The 24,134-nt window shown below is 42.0% G+C and overlaps 1 protein-coding gene across 1 annotated transcript; it reads left to right on the top strand.

Moving 5' to 3' along the window:
- Positions 1 to 8,766: 8,766 nt before the first annotated feature.
- On the top strand, positions 8,767 to 15,754 carry meiob (meiosis specific with OB-fold; the record flags this gene model as incomplete). Its single annotated transcript, XM_083787275.1, has 13 exons — positions 8,767 to 8,823; positions 9,237 to 9,294; positions 9,640 to 9,771; positions 9,972 to 10,044; positions 10,301 to 10,496; positions 10,804 to 10,904; positions 11,667 to 11,719; positions 11,906 to 12,001; positions 12,644 to 12,736; positions 14,064 to 14,208; positions 14,925 to 15,111; positions 15,431 to 15,517; positions 15,647 to 15,754. 13 exons carry the CDS (start codon positions 8,767 to 8,769, stop codon positions 15,752 to 15,754), a joined length of 1,386 nt encoding a protein of 461 aa, XP_083643401.1.
- Positions 15,755 to 24,134: the final 8,380 nt, after the last annotated feature.

The following is a 24,134-nucleotide window of genomic DNA, read 5'->3' as shown; positions in this document are numbered from 1 at the left end:
ATGAAATGATGGCGACAGAGTTGAACTATGCGTTACAAAGAAGGCAGATGCACCAGCCAATGAGGAGGTCTATATAATCCCTGGAACATACCAGCCCCTATAGTGTACTGTGTGTCTGTTGTGTGAAAGCCTGTGACAGGGCCATCTTCTCAGCCATAACTGCAGGGCAGAGCTGTGTGGTTAGCAGGGTAAGTATAGGGCAAGGCAGCACGGTACATTATCACATGGGTGTGTAGCTATACGAGCTCACTGCTCAAAAACACTTCCAGTCAAACAAGACAGAAGGCATGTGAAGTGACAGGCGTGCCTGCACAAGAACGACCCCGACCGCCGTGTGGCATGTGGGAATTTTCAAGATAATAATAAAAAACTTTTTATCAGTGAAGTAGATTTGTTAAGAGCTAAAAGGTTAGAACAACTGTTGTGCTGAAACCCTACTTGATGCGTGCTGTCTGTCCCAAAAGGGACATTTACTGGAGTGTATTGTGGTTCAAATGGACACCATTGTCTGCAATAAATCTTTACTGGTTTCCTATATGACCACAGGATTCTTGTTTGGCCCCCTTGGTTCTTTCTAATCCATCGTCCCCTCACTAGTCTCCACACTGAATCTTATATTTCAGCGTCCATAGCGAGGTGCTCTTGACAAGAACATGCCTACCATGTAAATGTAAATAAAACCTCTGGTTTTGTCTCTGTGGTGCCCTTCAAAGTAAGCCATGCAGCCCCTCTGTTTATTTCTGCCCTGATTGTTTCTCAATGCTTTTTGACTCTGTGTAAACTGTTGAGGGCGAAAGCCCCCAATTTGGGAATAGGTTCGGGAGGGAGATATGACCCTCAGATGGATTCTGTTGAGTGGAAACATTTTGGTTTTCCCACTAAAACAAACAATTTGACCACGATTGCCGGTTCGGTTGTTGTAAAACTTACGTTCTGTGTAATAGGATTTGTGGGGAAATACATAATGAACTGCAATGCAGAGGTTTGTTCATATTAGCTGGGTGATTCACAACGACAGCACACTGTGCTGTCAGTGAAAGATCAGCCCCCCCAACCCCCGTAGGCTGAAGATGCAGGAGAAGATAAGTGTTCAGGTGTGTACCATGCAGTGTTGAGAACCAGACACAACATGGGCAGAAATCAGCCGATAGGCTAATGCTTCTGTTATTATGCATGGATTGGGCGGCTGAGACAAATAATGCAATCAAATATGTCATTGTCTAAGAATGAATGAGAAACTTGTATTCCAAACTTAAAATTCATATATTTTTAATTTTATTTTTTCCCCCTTTGTGCCCTATATATTATAGCCATATTATAGATGCTTTAGGGGCCAGTGCTGATTTCCACTCCAATTCTTCTTGCTAATAAAGTGATAAAAGCAAACCAATAGGATGGTGACCTGATACAACCCCAAACAACTCCATCGCTGCACATGGTGACAACTCTATGTTCCAGGCTTCGGCAAGATGTTTAAAGATAGCCGTTAAAGTTCATATTTCTACATTTCTAAAATATTTAGGGTTCAGTCTTGTAGAGTGGTGTGCCATGTATACAATACAATGGTCAAATAAAGTAAAGTAACAAAAAACAACAGCCACTCACAGGAATGAAGCAGTGAGTGACGTCAGGTACATTTAACAACAACAATCTCTGATCTCAACTCCAGTCCCCAGTAGTGAGCAATCAACTCTTTTAAATGATAGGTTATCTGACAGGTGTAATTCAAAGTAATAAGACCACCCGTAGAACTTGCAGATTATGGCCTGTTTGTAGAATAGCCTGCTCACGCTACTCTACCCACACAGACTGTGTGTATGAGCGGAGCGCGCTGCACATGCATTTTTGCTTGCTTGCAGACGTCTAACCCTTTGCTGACCTTAATATTTTGCTCTGCATCAAATCCAAACATTTAGCCAGGAATTTGGGCTTCCACACTACGGCTACTGTACGATTTACTGCATCGTGTATAGAGGACTTCCAAAACCATATAGGATTCCATGATCTACAATCATGATGTCATCCATGAAATAAAGACTAGCCTATAATCATTCTGGCCTCTTCTTCTTCTTCTGCAGTGGATAACCCAAAGGGAATGATATATCAGATTCTGGCCATAAATACACAGCGGTATACAGTAGTAGTCTCTAGTAGACCAACTGATAGATGCCTGCAGAGCCCATGGACAAAATAAAAATGACTAATGTGAGCACTGGTCTCCGTCAAACTGTCTGTTTCTGCTTATTATCAGAAAATAAGATTTGTGGATAATTTAATGTAAATGTAGATGCTTGATCAAAATGGGTAATAATGGTCTCGTTTTCTATTATTGAATGGCTTAACCAAACAGAAGTCAAAACACCATGGCTCAGTAGTTTTGCCCAGGAGGAACCTATGGAAGTTTTCCTATGAAAAGGAAAACCCGACCAAGAAGTGGACACATTCAACAGCCTGACCACAGAATTATACCTCTAGGAAGCAAAGACTTCCACGAGCCCCTAGTATTCTTGCCAGTGTCACGAGCAGGGACAATGGAAGAAAGAGAGAGGTCGCCTAAACAAACACACACACACGCACACCCACTCCAATATCTGCTTTCAGAGCGTATCACAATTCCAGGCCAAGAGAAAAGGCTCCTGATTAAATAGTTTCGGAGCCTGCATTGCTACAGGCTGGGGAACGTACAGTAGGACCTTTGAAGTGCTACCCTGAACCAGCTGATGTATTCCAATGTTATCGGCTCTCAGGGCTCAAGATAACAGTGAGACGGTGACTCTGACCTGATGTTTACAAACATTCACTACTGTTGTCGTCCTCCAGGGAAGCGACATGTGTGGAGAAATAGAAGAATAATGTAACAGCCTGTCGATGGCTTAGTGGTGAATACTGGCCAAGAATCAAATCTCACCACAGTGTTCCGCCTGCATTTCCTCTGCTGAGTCAATGAGGGAAAAATACAATGGGGAATGGCTTGCTTGCTCTCCTGTAAGCATGTACATGTAAAAACTGTCAAATGTCGGTGGACCCCTAGGGTTGGACCCCTAAAAAAACTAACATTCATTCAAATTAGTAGTAGCTTTGTGTAGGATATTATACAATGATTGAATATTATTATTTTTTAAATAGAAAGAAAGAAAAGGAAAAAACTACTACTATTGTCCTTTGGAATATAGGAATTTTCCCATACATACACTTCCAATGTCACACATTCCACACAATATACCAGTCTGGTATAATTATAAGTCACCACATCCATTTTTGGGTCCTATCTGGAGATGGGAGGTGTCAATATCATCCTGTTTCTGTTCCCGGTTAACCGACTACTATTGAACAGTGGCTCGATGCACTGGATCATAGAGCATGATGCATGGCCAGGCATGTGTGTGGTCCACAGGGACCTCTACTATACCAGTGACATGGACATGGAGTGGGGGGGGGGGGGGGGGGGGGGGTACAAAACATGTGTGTGCTTGATGGTGCGGTCTATAAGCACTGCACATGTCAGAGCTAGAAGATGGATAGGAGAGATTTACCATCAAGCATCAAGAAAAGAGGAGCATATTCAGTCCAGATGTTGTGTGACTCTTACCCCCGCAGACAGGGAAGCTGCCTTGGACTTAGAGGCACTGTGGAGCACAGCCAATTCATAACTAAAATCCTATTTTATATACTTCCACCATCTTGGTAATTACAGTAGTGAAGCTGTAGTGTTTAAGAATTTAGCAGGGGTTTGTAGTACAACAGAATGCTTCTAAAAATGGTGTTTAAAAAGGTCTCCTTTGAATTGATTTGAATCTTACCATGATCATGATGGGTGGTGCATATGTAAGCACTAAGCAGGTGTGGCAAAACCATTACTACCGTATTTGTGGTTACCCCTATGAAGAGAACTATTTCCGTTGTAACGGCAGCTAAAGCCAGGGAAGAGTGCTGTACTCTCTCACGCCATTGCTAGTGCGTGCACGCGCGTGTGTGTGTGTGTGTGTGTACACACGTACTGTACATACGTACGTACACCGATGGCATATGTTCATTTGGATGTTTGTGTGTGTTTTGGCAGGGCATGCAGGTCTAATCTGTGCTGCTAATAACCCCAATGTAGGTCTTTACCCACCTGGCCATAAGATTCAGAGTAGCGAACAAAGATTCCTGGATTTATGTTTACTACAAGCCAAAAGGGCTATAGCCTTATCGTGGAAAAAGATAGGCAAACCCAGTATTGCTCAGTGGTTTAGGGAGTTATCATTGTGTCTTCCTCTGGAAAGAATTACTTATACTTTGAAGAATAAACAGAAGATGTTTGATAAGATATGGGGAAGGTTTATCCAATATATTACGGTTAATGATTTATCTTATTTAATGGTGGAAATTGTCTAATTTTATTCTCTGCAGCTGTTTGGTCTTGTGGCCATAAGGACTCTGTTGTTGTTGTTACCATTTTAAGTGCCATTATTTTATTATACTGTACTTATATATGTATGTTATTGTTTTGTTTTGTTTATTTTTCATTTTAAGTAATTGTATTGTATTGTCTGTATTATGTATTGTTTTGTTGTATTGTCTGTTTGTCAAAAAAAAGAAAATTCAATAAATATATTGTTAAAAAAAAGAAATAATCCCAATGTAATCCACCTGTTTTTGGCTGCTCCATCGTGCTGAATGATGGGACCATTTTAAATAATCATCTTATCTCATCTGGACCACATAAGTTGAAACTCAAGGAGAATTACAAACCCCAAATTTATATTCAGTAGAAATCTCACCTCCAGGTTCAATAAGCAATTTGAGTGCAATGGACCAAAACCGCTTGCACTTAAAATATAATAATGACTTATAAAATAAAAACTTAAAGTCTCAGCTCTGACCTGACCTCTTGGAGGTCTTAATATATTGAAAGCACATTCATATTTTAATGATGTGGGCTTAAGTCCCAGTAAGTTATTTCATGCTTGTATAAATACATTTTACCACTGAATCAAACATTAACTCTGGTCTTAAAACGTCCATTATATTCAGATGAATGAAGTGGTGAAGGATTTTCAGGTCCACTACAGCAGTCTTAGATGACTGCTCTTTCAGGAGGGTACATTTTAACCAAAGGTCATCAGCAATAAAGGTGTCCTCAGTTCACCGTGCTCCAGTTTCTCATCTTCAAAAGGCAATTTCTTTCTACAGTATACATAAAAACAGCAACATGTGCAACCTTATATTATGCATGACTTCTCATAAAAAAATAAGAAGAATGCCAGGCAACATCTGTCGTGAGAATGAAAATCACAGGGAGGCTGTTTGTCACTTGACTCAGTGTTACGTGCCAGGAGGAAGCATTATGCGAGCTGCATAACCGTTTAAACCAGTTTGGTGGCTGACTAAATGCCCTTGTGGTGGAGACGCATATCTGTCTGAGAATGCCAAAACAATTCTTTTAGACTCTATTGTGCTGCATAGAGAGTGCGGAATTATAAAGTGGCATTGGTTCCAGTGAATCACTCATCCCAGACATAATTAGAGGTTTCATCTCAGTTATCTGATTGAAGAATTGCTACTCCGCCACCTTCTGTGTGTGTGTGTGTGTGTGTGTGTGTGTGTGTGTGTGTGTGTGTGTGTGTGTGTGTGTGTGTGTGTGTGTGTGTGTGTGTGTGTGTGTGTGTGTGTGTGTGTGTGTGTGTGTGTGTGTGATGACACAATTATTGAGTAATGATTATGAGCAATAAAAACATCCTCCCGTCTTTATTCATTGATAGCAACCGTTACATCAAATTATAACTCCATAAGAGCCACTATACTGTCTGATTGTGCATGGGTGCAAAGCCCTAATCTTGCAATAATCTAGAATCAGAACAAACTGATACCATATTCCTGCACATAATACTCTATATTGTTATGGCTGATCTCCAAACATGTATGCACATGTTTCTGTGTGTTTCACATACAATATGCACACAGCACAGTATTAGCTAGCATCTTGGCTTTTCCCACTAATGCACAATTTACAGTGCATTTCTCTACATACTCAAGGCTTCCATGTACGCATGCACAGTCGCACATATACACGCACGCACGCACGCACGCACGCACGCGCGCACGCACACACACACACACACACACACACACACACACACACACACACACACACACACACACGCACATGCTTGATTAATAGTTGAGGGGTCTCTGCTGAGAGACCCCTGGGAGCCGACCTCCAGCTGACGGGCCACCCAATTGCAACTCATTCCTCAAGTGACTTTGTAAATAGGCATATACTGTAGTGCACATCGAGCTTGACTTCAAATATAAGGCCACATCATGAAAAGTCACATGGTAGGCTTGATTCTAACTGTTACTGTATACTTTATTCCAATAACAAAAACTAATTAATTTCCAAACACTGCTAATAAACAATGTGTAGATACATCATATGGGTGTATGAGTACATTTAAATATTGGGTTAAATTGGGAATAATTACTTATCAATGTGGGCTATGAATTCATTATGAATAAATCATTGAACCAAGAAGGAGGTATCACATGATTTATATGCTTTTATATTACCAGGGTGTGATTAATGGAGTCACAAATTGTACTCCCAAAAACCTAATGAAATTAGAATTTGAAATGTTGCATTTGAATACCTGGCCACTGGTGCAATAACAAATTGATCTTCTGCATACTAGTAGAATTTTCAATCAATCTAATCACTCTTATTTTACATTAAACATTATGCAATATTATACAAACCCCATCGATTAATTGATGAACCATTTCACTCAAGGTGTCTTATGAGAAATAATCTCAGTCTGTTGAGTTATCGATATAACATAGCTGTCTGCTGAATACAGTGCCTTTAAATTATTGCTGTTGCACAACTTGATATGGTTTACTACACATATTGAAATATGAAAACTAAGTGATGACAGCATAGTAAAAATTATGTGATGAAAGCAAAGTAAAAGAATACCATGATGAAAACGACTATAGAACAAACGTTACAAATGAAAACCTTAAGGGGCTTATAAAATCATCCTACGCCAAAAGAAAGCAAAACAATCAAACAGAAAGGTTAGATCACACTGTCTGTCATAGTCAGAAATAATCCAGTGTAGAATAGTTTTCCCGGACATATTACCGCATGAAAACATTTCATAGTAAATAGATCCAAACCAAACACCCAACCTTAAGGATTATTCACTGTATGAGCAGAACAAAACAGACAAAAGCTGAATGAGGGTTTCCAGTTTCGCCTTTTGATTCCTACTCAGGTGTGTAACACATAGTATATCGCATGTCAACTAACAGCTTAGTGCTATCAAAGCAACTCTGGGCATCTGGCAAACTGTCACGTTTGTCTCAGCAACTGTCTCTGAACAGAGGATGGAGAAGTGGGTTTATGGTGGAAAGACTGTTGGTTCAAACCCCTGGCCTCACTGGGAAAATCTGGAGAGGTTAGGTTGGTGATACGACATAACATTTCCAATACCAATATAACATGAGGATAAAAGACAGAGACCTGGCTGAGTCCTGGCTGTAAAACTATGGTTGGGGTAGTTCAACTTCAACATCCCCTTCCAAATGCCAATGTAGGCCTAACTTTGAGCAAGATAATTGCTCCAGTGGAATGCTCAATGGCCAAATGCAGAGTCAAGAGTCTTCAGGTGTGTAACAATTAATATAACAAATAGTATCACATGTGACTATAACAGCTTGGTACAATCAAAGCCACTCAAGAGAATCTGGCTATACACATTTCTGTCAGTTTTGTCTCAGTATCTGTCTCAGAACAAATCCCCTGTGTGTAGGTCTATGTGTGTATGACAGCCAAGTGGAATCATTCCAAGGAATAGGCCTATCACAGAAAGGCACCGCTTTAGGCCTTTGTGATGGAGGCACTTAAAGAGTGTTATGGTTTGGGCCTACTCCAGTGTGTGTGTGTGTGTGTGTGTGTGTGTGTGTGTGTGTGTGTGTGTGTGTGTGTGTGTGTGTGTGTGTGTGTGTGTGTGTGTGTGTGTGTGTGTGTGTGTGTGTAGCTAACAGGTGCATGGCAGCATCATTGATAGCGCAGTGTTCATGGGAATTAATTTGTCTACTAGTCTGCTCTGTACATTAGCCTGTCAGTACTCACTCAGTATCCCTGCATTTGCAGTATGAATGTCTGACTATTTACATTTTCTATGAGCTAGCTAGACCCATAGATAGACCACAAGACCAGAGTGATCATTAGCAACATTTTATGAAATTGTAGATTGGCTAACTTTTAGCGCGCGACGCCAGTATAGTTAGTGTGGTTGCCCTTTTCTAGTTCTTCATGCTCGTGCACTGATTCTCAGCTGTGTCGCCAGGAGGAGGAGCAGTTTGGCGCGAACGAACGGTAACCACGAAGAAAAAGAAGACTCGCCAAAGTCGCCATCGCCATTAATAAAATGTCGAATAGTTAGATACAGTAAGAGTTTATACATAGTTGATACAGAATATACCGTGTATCCGAGTGAACTGCATATATAGGCTGCTACAAAAAGCTTACAGCCAGGGGGTGAGAAGAGAAGTGAGAAAGAAGTTGTGTGACTCGCCGAGGTCAGGTGAGGTTGGTGTATAGTAGTAGGCCACTAGGCCTACGCCTATTTGGTTATCAATATTATATTATCATCAATGCCACGGTTTGCCAGTGCCACCTAACTATAAAACTGTCTCCAGAATCCAGAATACATGTGCGCATTGAATTGCTTTCTTCTAAAACTGTTTTAGGATTAACACATTGGGCCAACAACAAAAATGGCAGGTCAGAACTATGTAGCCATCTCTGAATTGCATCCCAACGCTTCACATCTGGTGAGTAGTAGCCTATTGATATTTTTCAACCTTGAAACATAAATCACGCGCACGCACACGCACACACACACACACACACACACACACACACACACACACACACACACACACACACACACACACACACACACACACACACACACACACACACACACACACACACACACACACACACACACACTAAACAGTCTGTAGCCTGATATGTTTTCAATTTCTAATCACCTCAGCTGCCTTCTGAAAGCTTCTAAAGGAGGTTACAGGCCTCTGGCCTACATATGTTTTTTTTTGTCTTGCTTTTGTTAGTTCTGGGCTGGCATACTAGGATGAAGACAAGTGCAAGTGCAGGTGAATAGGCTACTTAGACCTATTTATGGAATTCTTTGCCCGTAATGTATGGTTTCTTTGTTTTTCAGAGGTTGGTTGGTGTCATCATTGGTAAAACCGACATCAGGAGTTTCCCTGACAAGAAAAGTTAAGATTCAGATACAATTTATATTTAATATCAGCAGAAATATTCTTGAGTAGACCTACTTCAACCCATGCCTTGTACACTACCGCCCCCTACTGCCAGGAATATAATCTAACTTTTCTTTAGCCAACCACCAAGACCCACATACTGTATTTAGTAGGCTGAGGCTATCTTAATATTTTTTATGTTGAAATACTGGTTCTCTCTCTTATGCCAAGTCTATGAATTAAATTCTTCCTTCCTTCCTTCCTTCCTTCCTTCCTTCCTTCCTTCCTTCCTTCCTTCCTTCCTTCCTTCCTTCCTTCCTTCCTTCCTTCCTTCCTTTCTTCACACACATTTATTTTCAGATATTGGGTATGACAGATATACTTTCGGCTTCACCATCAAAGACTCACCAGACGGTTTCATCAATGTGGCATCTTGGGGTAACGAGGCATACATCAACCTGCTTTCCAGTAGCTTCACTATTGGAGACTGTGGTGTGGATTCAAGTATTTCTTTATTGAAAGTGATGATTTTAAATATTTTTCTTCTTTTTATGTACACTGGCACTTTACACTGCATTATATATTGTTGCCATATTTGTTAATATAATTAATTTATCTTCTGAAGCAACATATTTCTTGCTATAGTTACTCATTCTAAATGCACAATATTAGCTCTTGCTATCCTTTTTCAGTAATCATTGAAAATCCTCTGGTGGCCAATAAAGATCAGGAGAAAGAGGAAAGATACAACCCCACAACACCAAGGTAATGACTGTTTGTGTATGTGCTTATACTGATATGTTCAGCACTAATGTCATCAAGCCATTGTTCCCCTAATTCAACTTTCAACACAGTTGCCACAGTGTTGAAAGTTGTTGCATTGGTCAGAATTGTGTTCACTCTAGACGACTTGTCGACAGCTATTAAGTAGCTTGTGAAATACCTGGAATGAATGACAGCATAATAAAAGCCCAGCTGGACTGGTGACCATGATCTTCTACTATATCCTCTCCTGTCTCAGCCCCTATAGGTTGTTGATGACAGAGGCCCACTCCCGGCTGTCTCTGTGTGCTGACATAGACACTGTCGACAGCCTGCTGCCTTTACTAAACCTGCCAGTGAAGGACCCCAGGGACTTCTACTCTCTAGGAGACATAGTGGCCAATGGACAGAGCTTGAATGGAAATGTGATAAATATACTGGCCGCATTGAAATCGGTAGGTCACCATAATGGCATAATTGATTGAATTGAATTAATGGAAGTATAGATTGTGTGAAGTTTTCAGTATCAACTTTAAAGCATGAATACAAGGAGTTTGTGACCAGAGGTTTGCATCTGTGTGGGGCTAAGTTAATGAAAAAAATGAAGTAAATCAAATTAAGATAGAGTTAACATAATGGCTTTTAAAGACAGAAGTCAGGGTTTCCGGGAGAGGCCAGATCCTGCACATAATATAATGTAGCTACTTTACAGGAAGGAAAGACATGATGATAAGAACAAATATTTCTGGTCATTGCTTTCAGTTTGCAGAGCCTAAACAATTCACCACCTCAGACGGACGTAAAGGTCAGAGGCTGGAGGTGAAGCTCTTTGATGATTCTGTCCCTTCATTCTCCTTAGTCTGGTGAGTAGGACAAACAATGTGTAACTGTTCCTTATTAGGAAGTTTAAATTGATTTAGTTAAGTAATACTTTATTGATTTCTGTGGAGAAATGTCATCTGCATTTGGCGCATCCTAACTAATAGGAGCAGAACCCACTGAGCAGTGCTGCGAGATCAGCTCCAGCTCATACGCCCCTAACATGCAAAAAGGCATTTATCAGTCTGGGGATTTGTCTCAGTATGTGCAGGATTAATAAAGGTCAGAACCATATTATATGTCATGTTGAACAAGAGTGTACAATATCCATTAATAGGTACAGTATTTGGAAAAGGTTTGCTACAGTATAGTCTCTCCACTTGCCATAAGATCCTATTCCCATAAGTGTGTCAGCATACTGCCATCTGCAGTGATATTATCATTATTTACCTAGTGAAATTGCTGACATTGGACTTTAGATAGACTCTGTCTGGGTCACGTCTAGACTTTAGACTGTGTATCTCAGTGACATCAATCTTTCAATATCACCATATTGGATCGAGTTTCCTTTTACTTAGGTGTGTGAGACTACTTATTACACGTAACATTACCATTATTTACGGGCTTGGTTTGGAGACATCAAGCTGTACAGAGACCCCCTTTCCTCTGTTACTGTTACGTCAGGTCTATTTTGGTGATACTAAGCTTAAAGTTCAGCTGCCTGAATCCCTGTTCTCCACATGTGTTTGATTTTCACCATGTTCTTTCCCCCCGGAGTGACTCCTTGACCTTTGTATCACACACAGCTGGGACAGAGAAGCCATTCAGCTCGTACAAACCCTGATACCAAGGGAGACGGGTAGGTTAACAGAGTGGTTTTGTGTTAACCTGGATTCATTTATTTCTGTCATGTCTTATTAAGATGGCAATCTCCTTTCAAAAAGACAAACATGGAAATAGAAATTTGAGATAGATTTTTTTTGTGTGTTTATGTTTAAGATAACTCACATTCATGCTCCCTTTCCTCTTTGTCTTTACTCAAAAGTTCTGTTCATAGCAGATGCCAAGATTGGGTTTGACAGCTTTCGCAGCTGCATGGCAGCAACCATTGGCTGCAAAACCATCATCACCGTCAATCCTGGTAAGAGACCAATACAGATCTACAATATATACAATGTACTGTAGTTATCTAATCTGCTATGAAACTAGATTATACTGTAGTGTAGTGTATGTCCATCCAAGTAGAAACTTGATTGGAGGGATGTTAGAGGGAAGAAACAAGGGTGGTTGATTTACCTATAATATAATATACGGTAATAACAGAGCTTGGTCTGCTTTTATCTATGTGTTTATACCATGGAAAAGTACTGGAAACTTTGCATTATGTTCCCACTACATTTTTATGCTTTCTATTCCAAAGGCCCATACAGAGATTGGAAATAGGGCATGTATGTGTTCCAAATCCTGAATATATTGTAGAATGAGTTGAAACTTGAAGGAATTAAGTCTGTCTGTGCCTATGTCTGTCCTGGCCATGACTTGGGCACCGCCTGACCAATTGACCTCAAACTTGGCGTGTGTGCCAGAGATGAGTGTTGAGAACTAAATAAAAAAGTAGCCTATAGTGTTTACAAAATAGCCAGCAAAGTCTTTATCGCTGTTAACCATTTCCAAATCTTAGAACCCATCGTCAAAAAATAAAGGAAAAACATATTTCTCCTTTGAATTTGACGGAGTCAACAGTCTGTCTCGAGAGACTAACCATTTCCTAACTTGGTTTCAGACACCAAAGAGGCCAGCCTGCTGTTTAACTACGCTAAAGAGGCGTCAAAGTCTGGGGCTTTGGATGAAGATGACAAGCCAGAAGATGTGCCTTGTAGGTTGACGTGCATAAGATCTGGTCATCCCAGCTTAGTAAGATTTTTCAAAGTAAAAATATTTAGGACAACCGTTGAGCCGACAGACCTGAACTCTATGGCTCTGAGACATGGACACTTTCAAAGAAATTAGAGAAACGGTTGGATGGCACTTACACCCGCCTTCTAATGAGAGCGCAAAATCTGTCTTGGAAGAGCCACCCATCGACTAATCTAATAATAATAATACATTTTATTTATAACGCACTTTACATTTGAAACAAATCTCAAAGTGCTACAGGCAGAAAAAATTTAAAGGAAAAAAAGAATAAGAATAAAACAGTTAAAACAGCACACAGGGCAGCTTAAAAGTTCGACTGGGCAAATGCCTTACTAAAGAGGAAGGTCTTTAGTCCCTTTTTAAAAACGTCCACAGACTGTGGTGCTCTCAGGTGGTCGGGGAGGGCGTTCCAAAGCCGAGGGGCAGCTGAGCAGAAGGCCCGGTCCCCCATGGTGCGGAGTTTTGTTCTTGTGCATTTGAGTGTGTTTGACTTTGATGTACCGGAGCGGAGGGAGCGGGTGGAGGCTGGGGGTTCAAGGAGTTCCTTTAAGTAGGGGGGGGCGTTGCTGTGGATGCATTGATGGGTGACCTTGTATTCAATCTTGGAGGAGACGGGAAGCCAGTGAAGGGAGTGGAGTATGGGTGTGATGTGTTAGTATTTTCGCATATACAGCAAACCTTCCCCGTGTTTCTTCACTAGTCCGATCCAGAAGAACACAGTTTGCCAGCAAGGTTGAGGTTATATCTTCCCTTCTTCTCTGGAATCCTGCCTCAAAGCAGACCAGAAGTAGAAAACTGTCGTTCCCTGATGTCATCGCTAGGGACATCAGTAAGCAGGGACTGGGGATGGCAATGAAAAAAGTCTGGCGTGGCATTGTGAAATCCATGATCTAGACTGCGGTCGACAAATGATGATGATGAGGTTATAATAAATACAAAATTAAATTAGACTGACAACCTTAAGACCAGGGGTGGTCACTGGTCATAACAGTGACCACTGTCACATCACCAGAACTCAGCCAGCCATTCAAGACCTCTACACCCCGGACGGTTAGCTGGACAGATCATTGTCTTCACTCTGATACCTTCTGGCAAACAGTACCAGAGCATCAGGTCGCGATTTAGCAGGCTCAGGGATAGTTTCTAACCACATGCCAAATACGATTTGAACTTAGAACGGTGACTGTGTACTGTATGTGCAATTGAATGTCCATGTGACAAACCCATGACTACAACTAACTCACAAAGGTATCAGATATTGGTTTCCTTCTCTATTTTCTCTCTAGTGGATTCTATTACTGACGTGTACACTGTGAGTCAGCTGAAGCTGAGAGCCCAGGAGAACTCTGATGCTTCCTTCGGCATCACATATAGCTTCATCTCCAAGATGAACCTGGACTCTGATGTCTCCAAAGTCATAAGGACGAGGTGGTAAGATTATCCACAAGTGAAAGGCTGGAGGCTTTAAAAACATATCACCAACTTTCCAAACAAAGTGCTAAACCACAAACAAGTGTTATTATTATCATTATTATTAAAACAATGACAATAATTGTTTGACTGAAACAGTATGTTTAATTGAATATAAATAGCATTTTCGCGCTAAAAAAGTGATCATTTGTTTTTTCCATACACTCAAGACAAATGCAGTTCTTCTTCCTGCCAAGGTATACCAAAACCTGTTCTTAAACACTCAATTAAATGCATGTTACACGTAAAAATAAAAAACGAATTATCCGTCAGTAAAAACAACAACATTATTCAATACAGTTGGTTGACGACAGAGTACAGCACGACAGAGTACAGCATCTTGCAATGGGTTTGGTCCACAATTTTCGATACACCACCAAGATATCCATGTACCTGTCTAAATACTTCCTTAATGTTAATGAAGTCTACACTAACAACACCAGAGGGAGTTTAACAAACCATGTGCAACCCAGATTCGGTACAAACAAGGGACTAAATAATTTTCGCTCCTATGCCACCAAAATGTGGAACGCCCTACCTACAGTCATTAAGACATGCGAATTCCTTGACTCCTTCAAAACCACTCTCAAAGGGCACCTATGGATGGCTGCAATTCGAAACTGGCCCCTGTTAAATCTGTTATTTCATTAATTTGAACAAATTGACTTTTCTTCCAGCTCCAGGTGTAAATACCTGGTGAATGAGGAGCTGCAGAGCTGCAGTAACTCCATGTGTCCTGGAAGGGAACAGCCCCTGTCTGTCACCACAGGCTTTGACATGCTGGTGGACATTACAGACCACACTGGAACCCTCCACACCTGCGCCCTCAAAAGCCCTGTTGCTGACAAGACACTTGGCTGCACAGTCAGTAAACGTCTGTCTGTCTGTCTGTCTGTCTGTTTGCACACTGTCGCGCGTGGTCGCGCACGTTTTCAGCTGCACACAGTTTTTAGACAGCTGGTGGATGGAAAAGAAGCTCCACCTCCGTGCCCGACTGACGCGGAGGAGAGCTACGCGACCACGCGCGACAGTCTGCCTACACCCTCTGTCTGTCTGTCTGTCTGTCTGTCTGTCTGTCTGTCTGTCTGTCTGTCTGTCTGTCTGTCTGTCTGTCTGTCTGTCTGTCTGTCTGTCCATATACACACTATGGCGTTTTGGTTTGCAACCGTTTTTTCTGTTTCAGCCTGAGGAGTTTGCACGTTTGACTGATAAGGATCAGACTGCGCTGAAATGGACGTTTCTTTTGGAGAGATGCAAAATATATGTGAAGGTGGGTAATCTTGCTTTCATTCTGTTCTTCAGTGTCTGCGGTATAGAATACATATTCCATAATTATCCGTAATTATCTTTGTGTGAAAAAAATAGTAACTTAAACAAATATAATTTAAATCTTTTCTAGATCCTCCCCTCTAGCAAGATGAGGACAGGAGTCGCAACGACAGTTCTGTCCTGCTCAATGGCTGACCCTGGTGAAGTGAAACTACATATGTCTGCTCTGCTACAGTAGTCAGGAAACATTCAGACACACGCAGACCCAAGAATCCTCACCTGCTGCAACAGGGATACATTTACATTTAACTGTGTTCTATTGTTAAGATCCTCGACTGGCATATTTGCATGTGAATTTAAGAGTTGGGAATTTCTTTGCATTCTATTATTTATTTATTGTCCCTGATCCTTTATGAATATATATTTGTTCTAATGATTATACAGTATTAATTATTTATCTGTATTTAATATGCAATATTTAGATAGCTTCCCTACATTTCATTATTTATCTGTATTTATTCAATAAAATTGTGTTCTTGATTTGTTCAAATTTCATATCTGTGTATTAAATCTGCTTCAATGTTTTTCAGGCCAAGGGCCCTTTAGTTAGGGTTTGGGACAAAGCAGGAACTCTGGTCCATAGCATTAGAAGGGACTGGGAGAACTCCTAACGCTATGGACCAGAGCTAGGACTCACACTATAATACATATGGTATAGGCCTATTGTATAAAACTGTTGAATATTACCGTGGTTCTCAAACTTTTTAATTTGCAGGACCACAAGTTTCGTATGTTGTTAGGACATGGACCCCAATAACTCTGATATTGTACACATATATAGTGAGCTGAGCTCTGGCAAGTGTCTATGAGCTCTGGCTTGTGAATGCACAGGTTGGTTCATCTGTGTGGACCGTTGTGAGAAGTATTTGTGTGTGGAATACTGTGGAAGTATTCCACAGGTTTTTCTTTCAAGTGCATATGGGTTTCTCCAAGTAATGCTATATTTCACAGCAGCCACAGTTGTGTTATGTACAAATTTAAATGTTTTTATTTGTTTTGTTTTACAAATTATTGTAGCTAATAAAAAGTTGAATTCATGTCCATGTGTATCTTCACTCAGATATAAACAAGAGGTTTCCACTTATATCACTAATACTATTAATAATTTGGCAGCCACCCTGCAGTAACTCTGAGGCCCCCCTAGGGGTCGCGGGCCCCTTGTTGACAACCCATAGGTAGGAATGTTTGGCTCCGTCTTTTGAGCTAATTTAGAACTTCCTGTCTGAGAGCTAGCTAATTTAAGACATCCGGTTGCCTTCAGAATAAAATAAGGTTATTTAATTAATAATTATTACATTACATTATTAGTATTATTATTACATTACAGTTATTGTAAAGACACACATTATGTTTCTGTGTAAAAATAAGTAATTAAATAACATCAAAAAGTTATCTAAATGGATAAATGCTATTCACTGGAGTGAATATTCTATTATATTCTAAAAACGACTTATAAATCCTAAAGCCTTGTTTATACTTCACTGTGCAACGGTCCTATGCTGGACAATAGCAGATATGCAAACTCACAGCACATCTCATTCAAGACACTGAACTTGCAGATCTGCCATTTTTGAACACACTATAAAGTTAACCATTTATCATGCTGCTCTACGTGGCACTGCATTCTGTGACATTAAACCAAATGGCATTTTCCACTCTATGACACTACTGTTCTACATTTTTGTCTAATAAAATAGGCTATTAATTTAATCAATCAAACTGCATTAACTAACAGAGATACTACTAACCAAGCTATCCATGTCAACATGCTCTATAGGAGTCTCAATAACAGGTATAAGTAACGTTTAATGTTTAGTAATTTTTTATGTAGCAGAAGAGGCCATTCATTGAACAGAGTTTTGCACAATTTTAACATCCCAGATCGATTGAAATATGAATCTACTGTGCTGTGCTACACCATGATATATTATGGTATAATATTGTTCTTTAGCTACATAGAAGTGTCTATTTGTATGTCTCTAAATGTTTTGATGAATTGAACAATGTGGACCCTGTTGTAAACAAGTGTAATGCTTAATTGGGTCGTCCACTCACAGTTAAGTCTTTGTATTGAGTTTGTGCTTGAAATGTACTGTAATTCTACAAACTGTTAATAAATATTTCAATCAATCAATCAAACCAGAGCTAGACTACACCATGATATATTATTAGGAGTACAATAACTTTGCATTGTGAATAAAAAGGTATAGCCACAGTGGGGTTGCAGTGTAATGCTGAAGGTTTAATCACAGGGCTGTCTGCTTTATCTATTATGATTAAACGTGCATTCTGGTATTGTGAATCAATGATTGAGGAAAAACATCAGATGGGTTTGAACCCGTGAAGTTATATAAAGTTTAATTCAAAGTCGGGTGTCTAAACGGCTAGACCACTGAGGACGCTGCCAGGAAGGGGACTCATGTCTGTATTGACTATTTATAAGCCGTGACGTAACCCGCTTCCGGGTCTTACTCAAGAAAGCTCCACGTCCTCGCGGGCGTGGCCTCACGTCATACCCGGAAGGAAGTGCCGCCCCCCCTCAAATCAAGAAAGCTCCACGTCCTCGCGGGCGTGGCCTCACGTCATACCCGGAAGGAAGTGCCGCCCCCCCTCAAATCAAGAAAGCTCCACGTCCTCGCGGGCGTGGCCTCACGTCATACCCGGAAGGAAGTGCCGCCCCCCCTCAAATACGGAAGAGACGCGTGGAGGGGGTTTTGCTCAGTGTTGTTTTGCCACGTCACCAGGTCGGTCGTCGTCGTGTCCGCCGCAGCAGGTACGTTCAATGTTATTTAATACTTAACGTTGTTGTTGTTCAAACATCTGTGATCACTTTGTTAACTTGTTGTGATGTTTATATATTATGTTCGTGCCACTCTGTAAAGCCGTGTTCCAGTAGCCTAATGGTTACTCTCGGCGCCTAGTAGACAACAGGGCCCGGGTTCGAGTCCCCATCGAGGACTGAGAGTTAGCTTCATTCTTACCAAACTAGCACAATTGTTTTAGCTTTTCTCGTCGAGGTCCATTATTCATTCAGTATTTGAGCCTAAAAATGGTGGTCCCGTGGCTCAGATACGGAATGAATAAAGGACCTCGACTTGATGCAAACAAACAGTGTTGTGTTTGTTAAGAAGAAAATAAACTCGGTCATCGACTGGGAAGTGAACCCGGGCCCGGATGTTCACATACCATCGGCTTAACCATTCGGCTACTGGATCATGGTTTTATAAAGTAGTAGTAGTAACATATATGAACACAACACAGTAGGAACAGAGCATTCTGGGATGCACGCTAGTTCGTTAGCTAGCTAGCGTGTTGCCGTCGTGAACGTGCACAATGATAGTCAACGGACCAGCGCGTTCATGTGTTTGGGGCCAGGCTGCAATACCTTCATTCGGCCACTATGTCCATTTCGCCTCAGGGTTTCCTCTGGGTGCCTTCTCTATTCATAATATACTCTATGCTCACAATGGTGGTCCGTGGCTGAATAAATAATCGACTAGAGGTGAACAGAGTAGTGTTTAGATGGTTCTGTTATGACTGCATGCTGTAGTGTTTAGATGGTTCTGTTATGACTGAATGTTGTAGTATTTAGATGGTTCTGTTATGACTTCCCCTCTGCATGTTGTAGTGTTTAGATGGTTCTGTTATGACTTCTCCTCTGCATGCTGTAGTGTTTAGATGGTTCTGTTATGACTGCATGTCGTAGTATTTAGATGGTTCTGTTATGACTTCCCCTCTGCATGTTGTAGTGTTTAGATGGTTCTGTTATGACTTCTCCTCTGCATGCTGTAGTATTTAGATGGTTCTGTTATGACTTCTCCTCTGCATGCTGTAGTATTTAGATGGTTCTGTTATGACTTCCCCTCTGCATGCTGTAGTGTTTAGATGGTTCTGTTATGACTTCTCCTCTGCATGCTGTAGTATTTAGATGGTTCTGTTATGACTTCTCTGCATGTTGTAGTATTTAGATGGTTCTGTTATGACTTCTCCTCTGCTAGCCCTCCAAGCAGAACCCAAATGCTACTGAAGTTTCTGACATTTTGTTGACACAGATAGCATTGGGTCCTGTAGCACTACTACCATGCCACCTGGGACGCACCCATTTTAAAACATAAACAACATGTTTAGCGGCTCGCCGCGCTCTTTGACGATATTTTTCAGTGTGAGGCTTTCTGAATATGTAAAGTATAAGTACCCATACATGCCTCTGCGAATATCTCCTGTGGCGCGGAAGCCGTTAAGTATTTTTAATATATGTTTGCCCGATTTGGAAGCTTGGATTCTTCTCTTCCTTCCTTGTTTATTGACACCTCATTGTACCGCCTATCTGGCTAGCTAGTGGCGCTATAGCTATGACACAGCAGATCAGAGGCAGGGACGTAGCCTCACAAGCCAACCGCACACCGGGAGGCGGTACAATAAACGGTAAACAAACAAGAAGAAATAAAGGTCAAACAAAGATTAAAAATACTTAACGGCTTCCGCGCCACAGGAGATATTCGCAGCGGGATGTATAGCTACTTAAAGTTACCGAATTCAGAATAACTCAAGGAAAATAATGCCGTCACTTGGCGCAGATCCTATTTTAGAGATAATTTCTACTTCCGTGTACTGGAATTTCCATACGAAAATATAGGTCTGACCAGGGACCCAACATAAAACTCATAAAAATTTCAGAAAAGCTTTATGTAGGGTCCCGAGAGGGGCTACTCCTCTGCATGCTGTAGTGTTTAGATGGTTCTGTTATGACTTCTCCTCTGCATGCTGTAGTGTTTAGATGGTTCTGCTATGACTTCTCCTCTGCATGTTGTAGTGTTTAGATGGTTCTGTTATGACTTCTCCTCTGCATGCTGTAGTGTTTAGATGGTTCTGTTATGACTTCTCCTCTGCATGCTGTAGTGTTTAGATGGTTCTGTTATGACTTCTCCTCTGCATGTTGTAGTGTTTAGATGGTTCTGTTATGACTTCTCCTCTGCATGTTGTAGTGTTTAGATGGTTCTGTTATGACTTCTCCTCTGCATGTTGTAGTGTTTAGATGGTTCTGTTATGACTTCTCCTCTGCATGCTGTAGTATTTAGATGGTTCTGTTATGACTTCTCTGCATGTTGTAGTATTTAGATGGTTCTGTTATGACTTCTCCTCTGCATGTTGTAGTGTTTAGATGGTTCTGTTATGACTTCTCCTCTGCATGCTGTAGTGTTTAGATGGTTCTGTTATGACTTCTCCTCTGCATGTTGTAGTGTTTAGATGGTTCTGTTATGACTTCTCCTCTGCATGTTGTAGTGTTTAGATGGTTCTGTTATGACTTCTCCTCTGCATGTTGTAGTGTTTAGAATGGGGGTGGGCAACTTTGACGATAGAGACTATATTTCCACTATATTTCCACTCTCACTCCAGAGGGCCACGTTGCATATTACTGTTGTAGCAAAAATAGCCGATGTACAAGCTCAAAACGCGTCGCAGTGCAACGCGTTTGGGGCTTATTGATCAGCTATTTTTTTCCCCCAAGACGGTGGATTGTGGCCCATGCCTTCCTGCTGTTATTTGTCATGTTGGTGTTCTCTATATCTTTTCGTCCTGGGCATGACGTTAAACTGTTCCGTTCGAGAGGACCGCGACCCTCGAATGTAAACAGCCACGAAAGGAAACTATGTGTGTGTGAGGTGTTCTCTATCATTTCATTCCAGTACTACTACTTTGGGTAGTGGCTGGACGTTTGTGTAGATATTGAAAAGGAGGGGGCGAGCAGGCTACCTTGTGGTAGGCCGTTCTTTTGGGCTTTCCATTTACTCCTCTGGTCATTTAACTGGACATAGAAGCGCCTGTTGTTGAGGAGGCTTTTCCTGACCATTGTGCGGTGTTGGACAGTGTCGTAGGCAGCAGAGAGATCTCTGAATGCTGCTCCAGTTATTTGTTTTCCCTCAAACCCATCCTCAATGTGTTGGGTGAGGTTGAGCTCTGTCCAGCACAGGAGCGGCCAGGACGGAAACCAGCTTGGTCTTTAGTCAGCTTGGTGTCTATGAGTGGCAACGAGGCGTTGGAGTAGCAGCTTCTCATATAGCCTTGTAGGTGATGCAGAGGGAAATGGGTCGGTAGCTCTTTGTGGATAATGGGTCTTTGCCAGGTTAAGGATTGCAACCACTTTGGCCTTTTCCCAGACAGAAGGGATGGTTTTCTGTGCTATGCATGTGTTCAGCATCCCCACAAGCCAGGTCTTTGCGTTGGGTCCCAGGTGCTGTAACATTTCTGCCAGTAGGTCATCAATCCCTGCTGCTTGTCCGGGTTTCAACTTTCCCATTGCAGTTTCAAGTTCTTCTAGGTCGAAGGGTTTGGTTTGAGGGCTGGCTGATTGTGGTTGGTCTGATACCACTGTGCGATGGTATTCTCCTGTGGGTCGGTGGCGGTCTTGGTCACAACTGGTGGCCAACAGTTGTAACCAACACCGCCACCGACTCACATAGAATACCATCGCACAGTGGTATCAGACCAACCACAATCAGCCAGCCCTCAAACCAAACCCTTCGACTTAGAAGAACGTGAAACTGCAATGGGAAAGTTGAAACCCGGAAAAGCAGCAGGGATTGATGGCATACTGGCAGAAATGATACAGCACCTGGGACCTAACGCAAGGACCTGGCTTGTGGGGATGCTGAACACATGCATAGCACAGAAAACCATCCCTTCTGTTTGGAAAAAGGCCGAAGTGGTTGCAATCCCTAAACCTGGCAAAGACCCATTATCCCCGAAGAGCTACCGACCCATTTCCCTCCTGCATCACCTACAAGCTCTATGAGAGGCACTAACATTTCTGAACAGACTATATTTACATCAATATGTCTGGGTCCCCACCTACTCACTCAGGGTTGACGTGTCACACCTGCAGTGATGGGAGGGGCACCAAAATGTGGTGTTTTGATTGGTTGATGGGGGCACTCCCTTAGTATAAAAGTGTATGTTTTGTGTACACATGACCTGATGAAGATCAAATAGATCGAAACGTTGTCAGTATTTCAATATAGAACGTTTTTTTTATACCTGTGATGTGCGGGCTCCATCCAATACCTACACCAGTTGTGATGCAACAGAGTTTGCTGTGACCGTTGTGAATTATGGGTGGTGTGGTCTTTGCCAAGACGGTGGATTGTGGCTCATGCCTTCCTGCTGTTATTTGTCATGTTGGTGTTCTCTATATCTTTTCGTCCTGGGCATGACGTTAAACTGTTCCGTTCGAGAGTACCAGCGACCCTCGAATGTAAACAGCCACGAAAGGAAATTATGTGTGTGTGAGGTGTTCTCTATGGGTTGGGTTTCAGGTGGTTGTATTGTAGTAGCTTGACATTTCTTGGAGGGCACTTTCAAGGACAGACTCAATCTTCTGGAAGTCTGCTTGTTGGGTCGTAATGCAGAGGTTGTCGGCGTAGATGAAATGCTGGCATTAGGCATTGGGTAGTGGCTGGTCGTTTGTGTAGATATTGAAAAGGAGGGGGGCGAGCACGCTACCTTGTGGGAGGCCGTTCTTTTGGGCTTTCCATTTACTCCTCTGGTCATTTAACTGGACATAGAAGCGCCTGTTGTTGAGGAGGCTTTTCCTGACCATTGTGCGGTGTTGGACAGTGTCGTAGGCAGCAGAGAGATCTCTGAATGCTGCTCCAGTTATTTGTTTCCCCTCAAACCCATCCTCAATGTGTTGGGTGAGGTTGAGCTCTGTCCAGCACAGGAGCGGCTGGGACGGAAACCAGCTTGGTCTTTAGTCAGCTTGGTATCTATGAGTGGCAACGAGGCGTTGGAGTAGCAGCTTCTCATATAGCCTTGTAGGTGATGCAGAGGGAAATGGGTCGGTAGCTCTTTGTGGATAATGGGTCTTTGCCAGGTTTAAGGATTGCAACCACTTTGGCCTTTTCCCCAGACAGAAGGGATGGTTTTCTGTGCTATGCATGTGTTCAGCATCCCCACAAGCCAGGTCTTTGCGTTGGGTCCCAGGTGCTGTAACATTTCTGCCAGTAGGTCATCAATCCCTGCTGCTTTTCCGGGTTTCAACTTTCCCATTGCAGTTTCAAGTTCTTCTAGGTCGAAGGGTTTGGTTTGAGGGCTGGCTGATTGTGGTTGGTCTGATACCACTGTGCGATGGTATTCTCCTGTGGGTCGGTGGCGGTCTTGGTCACAACTGGTGGCCAACAGTTGTAACCAACACCGCCACCGACCTACATAGAATACCATCGCACAGTGGTATCAGACCAACCACAATCAGCCAGCCCTCAAACCAAACCCTTCGACTTAGAATAACGTGAAACTGCAATGGGAAAGTTGAAACCCGGAAAAGCTTGCAGGGATTGATGGCATACTGGCAGAAATGATACAGCACCTGGGACCTAACGCAAGGACCTGGCTTGTGGGGATGCTGAACACATGCATAGCACAGAAAACCATCCCTTCTGTTTGGAAAAAGGCCGAAGTGGTTGCAATCCCTAAACCTGGCAAAGACCCATTATCCCCGAAGAGCTACCGACCCATTTCCCTCCTGCATCACCTACAAGCTCTATGAGAGGCACTAACTTTTC

This window comes from Protomyctophum parallelum (genome assembly GCF_964188405.1).
Source record: "Protomyctophum parallelum genome assembly, chromosome: 17".
NCBI lineage: Eukaryota > Metazoa > Chordata > Actinopteri > Myctophiformes > Myctophidae > Protomyctophum > Protomyctophum parallelum.
The sequence above is the reverse complement of the archived record's forward strand: the minus strand, read 5'-3'. Positions and strand labels throughout refer to the sequence as shown.